This window comes from Pseudorasbora parva, chromosome 9 (genome assembly GCF_024679245.1).
Source record: "Pseudorasbora parva isolate DD20220531a chromosome 9, ASM2467924v1, whole genome shotgun sequence".
NCBI classification, from domain to species: Eukaryota; Metazoa; Chordata; class Actinopteri; order Cypriniformes; family Gobionidae; genus Pseudorasbora; species Pseudorasbora parva.
The window spans coordinates 46,813,158-46,824,750 of record NC_090180.1 but is presented as its reverse complement, the minus strand read 5'-3'; the positions used below and the strand labels follow the sequence as shown (position 1 = coordinate 46,824,750).

The following is an 11,593-nucleotide window of genomic DNA, read 5'->3' as shown; positions in this document are numbered from 1 at the left end:
TCGCTGGACCAAGAGCTCGCTGCGACCTCTGACATCTACTTCGTAAGTTGATATTAAACGGACTCTTTTCAACTGTCTTTGGCCCGTTAGTTAAACGATTAATGTTTGAGAACTTAATACAGTTTATACAGTATAAAAACCATTACGTCTGTGGAGAGTCCCCACAAAGATAGCGAACATGAAAGTGAAAAGTGTGTGCGTGTGTGCGTCCTGGCACGTCAAACGATATATCGCGATATAAAAATGTGCCGATATGTATCGTTTATGGAAACGATATGATTCGCGTTATAGAGTTGTTTTATTCCTCAGCTCGCTGTAGTCGGTCTAATAATAATAATAATAATAATCGGTATAATTGACACAAACACAAATTTACAAATGAACCACAAATGTAAACTCAGTCATCATGAACTCGCCATCATGTCGTTTTTCGTTTCACTTCCAAACACAAATGAAGATATTCGAAACCAGAGGGATTTCTGTCCCTCCATTTAAAGTCCATTATTCCTCTAAACTTAAAAGATCCAAAAAAATATCATAAAGGCATCGTAAAAATAACTAATGGAGTGTCTAATCCAAATCCAAGTCTTCTGAAGAGACACGAGCGATGGTTTATGATGAACAGAGTTACAGCGACGCTCATACTGTAGGAAACACGGACGATCAGAGGATGTGTGACGCGCGAAAACAACACGAGAGCGAGTAAATGCAGAAGTAAAGTTCTTAGATGAGCTGAACATTCACAGTTTGAGAGCGGCCATTTTGACGAGCTTTCTTGCGATTAGAGCTGAGACGGATTGCATCGATCATCTGAAGCGCACACACTCCTCAAAGTCAAAGGGCAAACATCTTTTAAATCACCAGATCACAGTTGGAGTTTCAGTGACATTATTACTTTAAACGACTATATATAATATTGAATATAATGTATAATGATGCAATGGGGGAATATTTATGAGTCCTAATAATAATAATACACAAATAATAATACAATTATTTTAATAATAAGTTAAAAAAATAAATTTCCAAGAATACAGAAAAAAACGGACTGAATGAAGGAGTGTGTGGCTGACTGTAGATCACATGTTCCACAGAGCGCCAGTCTGGAGGATCTGCTGGAGTTCCCGAGTTCACACTACAAATAAGTCAGATAGAATAAATGCTATGTGTATTTGGCGTGCTGTCCGAGGAGAGGGCTCCGAGCTCGGTATTTGGCCCAAACCCAGAGTACTCCCCCCGTATCTCTGGTTAGGAAAGTTAACCAGGTGTGTGTGAGGTAGAAGGGGTGGTGGAGGGAAGCTGCAAACTTTGCCAAGGAACATTGGTGAGTTGAGTGGGTATTTATGTGATCCTCCACTTGAGCTGATCGGTAGACATGTTGATTACTGACTGCTGACAGCTGGTTGGAATGATATCATGACTGGGTAGATCATTTGAACGTGCTTCTCCCGAACTTAGTTTTTTAAGAAACATCATTTATGAAGGTGACGTACTCGCATGTGTGAGCAGCTCCAGTGTCTCGGTCTCTTTCTCCTTTAAACTGATGTAAATATGAATTCACAGACTGTGTCTTAACCACATGATGAGCACAAACTGATTTCATGGCTTGTCCAGCGGGTGAGGACAGTCAGGGTGTTGTGGCGGCGTGAGGGTTTCAGCATGAGACACGAAATGTGTCAGTCCTGTTGGAACTGTGTGTGTGTGTGTGTGTGTGTGTGTGTGTGTGTGTGTTTGTGTTCTCATATGTGGCATCTCTCTCTCTTTTAATCTCATGCTGTCGTTTGCTGTCTGTCAGGGATCATCACTCTAATTTCTTTCTCTCTCCTTGATTTTGCATTTACATATTTCTTGTTTTCAGTGGTTACTGGTCATATTTATTTTCTGTTATAATCGGAATGCTTACTGTCATTTATTATTAATAATTATTAATATACATTAGTTAATGATCAAACATTGTTAAATATTATTATTATTTGATGAGTTGTTGTTTTTATTATGATAAAAGATTATGAAGACAAATTTTTCTTCTTTTCCGAATAATTTACACTGATAAATCATTCACAATAAGACCAGGAATATGATTTAAGAAAGTAAAAATTGATTTCCATGTTGGCATAAATCTGTTTCATTCATCATCATGATCTGTGTCCTGTCTCTCTCTCTCTCTCCCTTCCATTCTTTTTTTTTTTACTCATTCCCCACTTTCTGTGTGTGTGTGTGTGTGTGTGTGTGTGTGTGTGTCTCTGTGTGTGTGTGTCTCTGTGTGTGTCTGTGTGCATGTGTGTCTCTGTGTGTCTCTGTGTGCATGTGTGCGTCTGTGTGCACGTGTGTGTGTGTGCTTCTGTGTGTGTGTGTGTGTGTGTGCGTCTGTGTGTGTGTGTGTGTGTGTGTGCGTGCGTGTGCGCGTGTGTGTGTGTGCGTGTGCGCATGTGTGCGTGTGTGTGTGTGTGTGTGCGCGTGTGTGTGTGTGCGCGTGTGTGTGTGTGCGCGTGTGTGTGTGTGTGCGTGTGTGTGTGTGCGTGCGTGTGCGCATGTGTGTGTGTGTGCGTGTGTGTGTGTGTGTCAGTACGCTGAAGGCAGATATTGGGTTTATTCTCCTGTCCTCCAGCGGAAGCTCAGTTCCTACAGTATCGTAAGTGATCCGATCTGAACACCGACAGCAGGACGTCCCAACCTCCCTCAGATCAGGCATAGTCTATATATAAGACTATTTTTTTAATCAAATCTGAAATTGACTTTTCTAGTACAATCTTATACAAACCTTTGGTTGGGAAACCCTGCTGTAAACTTTATTTTAGGCACGATTTTAGGTTTCCTCCTGTGATCTCCTTCACATGTAGATTTGAATCGAGAGGTAGCGTCCCCTGACTGACGGATTCCTGATCGTCTGCCGTAGTGTTAGTATGCAGATGTTAGTTCCTTCATAGTAGCGCTTGTGTCCATATTTCTCACAGCAGATGACTGTATGCAATGACTTTCAGACTGTGTGCTGTGCTGTTCATGTTTAATGCATGCAGGTGTTATAACAGAGTGAATTTTTTTTTTGTATCCAATTTTCATTAAAAATATATCTTTACCTTTTAGCCGCCCAAACAAATAGCAAGTCAAGAAGGAGATGATAAATATTAAAGTTAATATTACTTCAGGTTCAACCATCAAACTGGAAATGATTGCATTGCATTGCAGAGATCAGGGTTATTATAATTATCTAAAAACAATTAAGAAAAAAAATTCATCAATTTCATAAATAAATTAATTAAATTAAAATTCAAATGTATAAATATAGATAAATTAAATTAAAACTAATTCACACTATTAATAAAAACTATTAATTTAAATACATTTATATTTATTTATTTAAAATTGTATTAAAATGTACTTTGTTATTTTAGTACATGAAGTTAGACTAAATGAAAATAAGATGCTTTGAGATGTTTAAAAAATCATTTTATTATAGTTAATAAATTAATAAAACAATTAAATTTATTTATAGTTAATACAATTTATTATAGTTAATAAATAAAGATTATTATTGTTAATGTTTATTTTATTTCAAGTAAAAAAAGTGTTATATGGGTTTAGTTTTAGTTAAATGTTTAGTTTCATTATGGGATGTTTGTCATTCAAATATTGCATGCATATAAAAAAAAGTACTTGTTTGTGTTTGGAGCTGCATTTCACTGTTGTGTGTGTTTTATTCTTCCCACTGAATGCTGAATGTCTTCACTATCACCTCATGCGTTTGCTCTCTCTGTGTCTGTTTCTGTTTCATGCTGTCTGCACTGCTCGGCCCTGCCTGCCTCTCTGTGGTGTGTGTGTGTGTGTGTGTGTGTGTGTGTGTGTGTGTGTGTGTGTGTGTGTGTGTCTCTGGCGCCCTCTGCTGTGGTGGCGGCGCGTCTGCAGCCTCCAGAGGAGAGGAGCTGGATGTACTCGCCCCTGCATTACGGCTCAGAGCCTCAGTCTGTGTCCGATGGTGAAAGCGACACAGTAAGTGTGTGAGGTTTCAATCCAAAGCACTTCCCAAAACCAATCCCTGCTCATTCCGAATCTAAGAGTGTCATTGATCCAGAGAACTTCATAAATTGTTCATAAATCTATTCATCAAGTCATTAAAAGAAAATCTTACCCCAAAAATTCAAACTCTCATTATTTAATTAATCGTTTATTTTACAAAAGATTTGAACATGGGTGTGTAAATAATGTCTAACTAATTATTTACTGTTGCCAGAGGCATTTGACTGCAGTTTTTTATACAATTTGCAATCAGTCTTAATTGATACATTAAAAAGATTGGTGGGAGGTTCAGGGAAGGTGCTGGACTGGTTTAATTAATATTTGTTAAATAAAACTGGTGTTCCACAGGGCTTACTGTTGGGTTAAATTTAGTTTTCAATTTAAACACTATATTGCCAAGTACTGGGACGCCCCTCCAAATTACGCCCCTACGAGTTTAGGTGTTCAACCACTTCATGGCCAAAGGCGTATAAATCAAGCACTAGGCATGCAGACAAGAGTGGGTCGCTCCACGCTCAACTTTTAGTGGGATTATAACAAAGTAGAAGCAATTGGGAACAACCGCAACTCAGCCAGGAAGTGATAGGCCATGTAAAATCACAGAGTGGGGTCAGCGCATGCTGAGGGTCACAGTGAGCAGAAATCACAAACTTTCTGTAGAGTCAATAGCTCCAGACCTCCAAACTTCTGTGGCCTTCAGATGAGCTCAAGAACAGCGTAGAGAGCTTCATGGAATGGGTTTCCATGGCCGAGCAGCTCATCCAAGCCTTACATCACCAAGAGCAATGCAAAGCGTGGGATGCAGTGGAGAGAAGCAGCCGCCACTGGACTCTAGAGGGTTGGGCTTGGTCCCTTAGTTCCAGTGAAAGGCACTTTTAATCCTCTGCTTCACCAATACATTTTGGACAATTTCATGCTCTCAACTTTGTGGGAACAGTTTGGGAACGGCCCCTTCCTGTTCCCACATGACTGCGCTCCAGTGCACAAAGCGTTGGTCCATAAAGACATGGATGAGGAGTTTGGTGTGGAGGAACTTGACTGACCTGCACAGAGTCCTGACCTCAACCCGATAGAACAGCTTTGGGATGAATTAGAGCGGAGACTGAGAGCCAGGCCTTCTCGTCCAACATCAGTGCCTGATCTCACAAATGAGCTTCTAGAAAAGTCATTCCCAAACTGTGGTCCGCGGACCACTAGTGGTCCATAAGGGTACTGCAGGTGGTCCGTGGAAAGGCAAAATAAAATAAAATATTTTTTTTCCCCCTTCATTTTACCAGGAAATTCCCATAAAAAATAAAAAGTAAAAAGAATATGTAGGCCTATATTGATATAACATTTGTATTAAACTGTTAAGTTATTGTGCGATTACTAAAATAGCCTAGTGGCGCTCGGCCGTGACGTTCACGTTCAGTGCCGTTATGGATCGGTGGATAGCAACGGGTTCTCTGAAGAGAAAAGAGACAGAGGCAGAAGTTACAAAAAATGAAGAGACTGACAGCGAGTCGGATCATCTATGAGCCAGATTCATCATAAAAAACACAAAGAAAAGGAGATGAAGAGAAAATACTGCGAGAGCTATTTAGCATTAGGGCGCTTGAGTAAATAAATAAATGAAATATGTGGCAGCCGTCGTGTGCAGTAAACTTTCCTTTAACAGGCCTGTTGTACTGATGTGATGACTAGTTTTAGTTTTAGTGCTAGTAAGCCATTTAGAGGTGCGAATTCATTCAGGCAGGACTGTGTGTAGACATATTTCATTATGTGTTATGGGGTGGTTCGCAAAATTTTTTGATTACAAATAGTGGTCCACACACAGAAAAAGTTTGAAAACCCCTGCAAGAATGGTTAAAAATTCCCATGTAAAAGCAGGCATCCCAAAACTTTTGGCAATATGGTGTATATGTTTCCTCTTGGATATGTAATCCATAAACATCATTTAACATTTTCACTGCTATGCAGATGATTTACAGTAATATTTATCACTGCGATCTAATGATCTGACAAGTTTAGATGTCCTCTAAGCATTATATAAAACACTGGCATGTAGTTTTCAACAGTTAAATAGACCTACTGATTAAACTGAAGTAGCGATAATTGGTCAAGCCTCTAATCATGGCATCATGAATGACAGAAAAAAAAAGTTAATTAGAGGCTGCATCATTTGCATATGTAAGCAAAACACTTGTAATATAAAAAGTTTGCAATTCTTAATGTAATCAGTCAACTGTGGAAGTATGGTGCTATCTTTTTTTTTTTTTTTTTTACCGTACTGACCTGTGCTGTCTTGCCTTATAGGGATAGTTCACCCACAAAAGTACCATTGACTCTTCCTCGAGTTATTCCAAACTTTTCTTAGATATATTAGGAAGATATTTTGATGAATGTTTGTAAACAAATAAAGTGTGGCGCAGCGCTGACTTCCACAGTACGGGAAACACTTGAGGCTGAGTAAATGATCACAGAATTGTCCTTTTTGGGTGAACCATCTCTTTAAAATGAATAGTGCTGCTGTAGCTCATAAAGGCGACAGTGAGTCTCGCTTCAGACGGTTTAGACGTTGCTCTGAGCTCGTTCATGAGGACGCCTGCAGCTGCTGGTCATGATGGGCTGAGTCACGTTCAGCTCCACTGCAGATTTGGCTATTTTGAGTCGCCCTTCATTTCCACATCTCATCTTACATGAGCACGCTCACACCGGAGGCAGTTCTGTGTGTGTGTGTGTGTGTGTGTGTGTGTGTGTGTGTGTGTGTGTGTGTGCCCTTGTTTATATTACATTGTGGGGACCAGCCATTGGTCCCAACTTTTCAAAATGCTTATAAATCATACAGGATGAGTTTTTTTGGGAAAGTAAAAATGCAGAATGTTTCCTGTGAGGGGTGGGTTTAGGGGCTGTGTGTGTGTGTGTGTGCATGTGTGTGTTTGCGTGTTTGCAGTTCATGCAGTCAGTAAAGAAATCTCAAAGGCGGTATTTCATTTTGCACACAATCTGTATAGTATGCAAGATTAGGGTTCTTGCTGAGCAATACAAATTTCTATGAATTTCTATCCTGACCTGTCTTTTTATGATAAGCAGAACTGAAAATCAGTGTAAATCCAATGCGCCTCTTAACATTTTCACACACACACATTGATGTCATCGGTTTTCACAATGTTCTCTGCTGCGCATGCAAGCTCTTTCATTCAGCATGAAAAATGTTTACGGTCATATACACACCGTGTTTCACAGCGTTGCATGAGTTATTCAACAATATTTCATGCAGGTTCTTTTCTCTTTTATATAATGACCACTAGAAGATGTTCTAGGCGTAGGGTTTTCTTGATTGGTTTTCCCAGAAGAGTTGAAAAAGTAATGCACGTTTGTTGCAGTTTTACCATGAAATGAGAGTTGTGGTCTTTATCAAACAAACACAATAATGATTTCATCATCCTCTCATCCACCGCAATTCATTTGAATGTTATTTATGTTTTTGTTCTTGGCCTGGACGATCGGTGGATATAGAACCACGCATCACTAACACACCAGCTAAACTTACACTGGTCAAATCAGCATGATCAGTCTTCCGCAATTGTATTTTTCCTTTAAATTTCAAGTCAAGACAGAGTGAACAACACTCACCGGGAAAGGAATTATTTCATAATTTAAGGGCGGTGATATGTTTAGGTAGCCCGGCTGCAAAAAAAAAAACCTCATTAGCCCCGGGACGTCGGGCAGGCGATTTTGTGAGCCCTGGAGTGATTTGCAAAACATTTGAATGGAAGTCAATGGAACAAAAAGTGCAGCGTAACCACCCCTTTATAAAAATGATATATGATAAATAATTATTATTTTACATTATAGTATAACATGTATAACAAAATGTATAACATATATATATATATATATATATATATATATATATATATATATATATATATATATATATATATATATATATATAATCGGGAGCAGGTTGCAAGAAAAAGGATGAAGACAAGAGGCAGTTTTTCATATAATCATGTCCCAAATACTGGTCTTATTGTTTATATGTATGCTGATGTTTTCATGAACTCTCTCTCTCTCTCTCTGTGTGTGTGTGTGCAGTAGCTGACGAGAGCTCTTGGTGTGTGACGTGAGGTGCTCTCCCCTGCCGGACTGCTCAGCCGCTCCTCAGGATGGACTCTTCTCTTCTGAGGGAAGATCGAGTCCTTCCAGTAAAAAGAAAACGTGTTCCTTTTCTACCTGGGTGCCACATCCCACTCGACCCCCTCAAGAGCAACGCTATCTCTCCCAAATCCCAGTGTGTGTGTTTGTGAACCCGAGCATCTCAACGTTAGGACGGTTAGTGACCTGCGTCGATTCTGCATCGCCAGCCGTGGACGACCCATAATGCACTTCTTCAGTCATTCCATGAACACAGTGTGTCCGTGGAGCATTGTGGAGCATTGTCATTATGCAATATGAACCTCTTCTCCGTGATCGCATGTGATTATATTTTTATTCCGTGTACGGCAGAGATTTTCAGAATGGAATATAGTTGAAGTATTCGACACAAATGCAGATGTTTGAGACTCATCCAGCTGTGAGCCCTCAACACTCTCCATCACTCGTGATTCCTCCGGGTTTGTGTGTTTCTTTCTCTGTATTTTTTCATAAGACAGATGAATTTGACTATAGATCATTGTCGGTCATCATTAAAACATGGAGAGTTCACTCTATCCTGCGAAAAATCTATCTTTTAATCAGTATTTTTATCCATAAAATGCCTAAACATCCTTAAATCAAGACATTTGCTCGAAAATTAAAATTGGGTTTATATTAAGACTTTTTTGAGAACATGTATTTTTTACTTACTCTACTGGCAAACTGTTTATTTCTTGTTTTAAGCTATTATTATTAATAAAAATACGTTTATAAAAAAGAAAAACCTACTATTAAAAAAAGCCATATTCTGTTTAAAGAATAGGAACATCTTTTATCATAATTTTATGGAATTCTACAACAACTTTATAGATTTATAATTTAGTATATTTACTAAATTAGTTTTTACTAAATTGTCATATTTAGTAAAAATGTAGTATTTACTAAATTATAATTTTTGCAAATAGATTTTTGTCTTTTAATTATTATATATTGAGCTGTTATATTATATTTAAGCTATTATTTGTATTATTAATAAATATTAGGGTATTAACACTATTATTAAAAAAATCCATATTCTGTTCAAGGAATAGGAACATCTTTTACGTGTGTGTGTGTGTGTGTGTGTGTTTTATTTTTTAGTTTTTGCTAATTGATTTTATGCTATTATTATTAATAATAATAAAATAATTAATTAAAAACATTATTACCCAAATCCATATTCTGTTTAAGGAATAGGAACATATTTTATCCTTTTCTCTTATTTTAATCTATTATTATTGCCAGTTAAGTATGAAAATACTAGATTCGAGAACATGTGTGCATCTTATTTTAAGGAAGCTTAGGCAATGGTAATGCTTTTAGATAATTCTGTTTTTATTTTTCAAGCTTTATTCCATTTCAAGGAAAAGTTTCTAATGTAGTTTTTCATGTAAGGTAATGTATTATTTATTGTCATCTTTTATCTGTCATTTTATGGCTGTCTATGAAAACCTTTTTATATTTTTTAATGTCTTTTTGTTGTTTTTAAGGCTAATTTTCATGAATTTCTGCCTCAGAACAGACATTTATGCATATGTATATAATCGATCTGTGGAGGGAAGATAACACGTGTACAGAAGTGATTTTATTGGACATGTTTTGAAGCGTTGTGGCGATGCCTGCAGAAGTGTGTGTGTCACTGTTCATCTTCCTGCAGCGCTCCACAGACCTCCATCAGAAGTGCATTCACGGAAATGTTTTTGTTGAAAGTACAACATTCAATTTGGACTTTACAGAATAACAATGGCCTTATTTGGAAAGTGAAACATCAATTTGATCAAATCCGTCACCAAATCCATCATTTCTCACGGGGCGAGTCTTTGTATTATAATGTCGGATCTGTTTTCAGGCGTAATCCTGTGTTGTGTGTCTGAAATAATAAGAGTTTTATTTTTGGGGCTGCATGTGTGTTTTCTGTGGTCCTGGCGGTCTGTGAGAGTTTGTCAGAGTCTGCTGTAAAGATCTAGTGTTTGAGTATATGATGTACAATCTACCCTCAATAACGTGTGTGTGTGTGTGTGTGTGTGACTGTATATATTTCAGGTTGTTTGTTTCAGGAAAGTCTTGCTGTACTTTAGGCGTCTTCACTCTGCATGTGTACGCTAGCGAGAGCCATCGCTGAAGTGTGTGTAACCGTCCGCGTCTGTCGATGGCCTGTGTGAGTGTGTGTGTGTGTGTACAGATCATTCATTAGCTATTAATGATGTAAAGACAAAAGATACAAATAAAGCCTATATGGGAAATAGATGTTTCTTCACACTCTGTGATGTTGCGTTGAAGTGAGATTTACCTCGTCTTGCTCTTGATTATTGTTTGTCTGTTTTTTGCCTCAAAAAAGTTTTTCCTGCTTGTTTTGTTTTTATGCGTATAGTGTTTATTTTCGGACTGTGATCGTCTGAAGAACTCCATGAAAATCCAAGAAACTCCATGACGGCAAACCATTAAAGTAACAAAAACATATGATGGTAATGTGTGTGTGTGTGCGCGTGCGTGTGTGGGGGGTTGGGGGGGCTTGTTTTTGTGACATATGAGGACACAAATGTGTATAATGCCATGGGTATGACACAGGTATTACAGGAGAGGGTGAAATATGAGGACATTACCCATGGCCCCACTTTTCAAAAGGCTTATAAATCACACAGGAGGAGTTTTTATGAGAAAGTAAAAATGCAGAATGTTTCCTGTGATGGGTAGGTTTAGGGGCATGTGTGTGTGTGTGTGTGTGTGTGTGTGTGTGTGTGTGTGTGTGTGTGTGTGTGTGTGTGTGTGTGGGGGGTTGGGGGGGCTTGTTTTTGTGACATATGAGGACACAAATGTGTATAATGCCATGGGTATGACACAGGTATTACAGGAGAGGGTGAAATATGAGGACATTACCCATGGCCCCACTTTTCAAAAGGCTTATAAATCACACAGGAGGAGTTTTTATGAGAAAGTAAAAATGCAGAATGTTTCCTGTGATGGGTAGGTTTAAGGTGTGTGTGTGTGTGAGAGAGAGAGAGAGAGAGAGAGAGAGTGTGTGTGTGCGAGAGAGAGTGTGTGTGTGAGAGATAGAGTGTGTGGTTTTGTGTGTGTGAGAGTGTGTGAAAAAGAGAGTGTGTGTGTGTGAGATAGAGTGTGTGGTTTTGTGTGTGTGAAAAAGAGTGTGCGTGTGTGTGAGATAGAGAGTGTGTGTGTGTGTGTGTGATGGGTCAGTTTAGGGGCAGTGTAAGGGGATGGAAAATACGGTTTGTACAGTATAAAAACCATTACGCCTATGGAGAGTCCCCATATGTCACAAAAACAAACGTGTGTGTGTGTGTGTGTGAGAGAGAGAGTGTGTGTGTGTGTGCGAGAGAGAGAGTGTGTGTGTGTGTGTGTGAGAGACAGAGTGTGTGGTTTTGTGTGTGTGAGAGTGTGTGAAAAAGAGAGTGTGTGTGGT

The 11,593-nt window shown here is 38.6% G+C and overlaps 1 protein-coding gene across 3 annotated transcripts in view; it reads left to right on the top strand.

The window, feature by feature from the left end:
- Positions 1 to 8,416, top strand: part of pip5k1cb (phosphatidylinositol-4-phosphate 5-kinase, type I, gamma b) — a 57,641-nt gene extending 49,225 nt beyond the window's left edge. For 2 of the 3 annotated variants that reach the window (XM_067452856.1, XM_067452857.1), the window contains 3 exons: positions 1 to 42; positions 3,904 to 3,987; positions 8,095 to 8,416. The exon at positions 1 to 42 is cut by the window's left edge and continues 241 nt beyond it. In XM_067452856.1, coding sequence (XP_067308957.1) covers positions 1 to 42; positions 3,904 to 3,987; positions 8,095 to 8,097 — 129 coding nt within the window. In that variant the 3' untranslated portion in view covers positions 8,098 to 8,416. The remainder of the gene's footprint in view (positions 43 to 3,903; positions 3,988 to 8,094) is intronic. The other variant, XM_067452858.1, reaches the window with a different exon arrangement.
- The last annotated feature ends 3,177 nt before the right edge of the window (positions 8,417 to 11,593 follow it).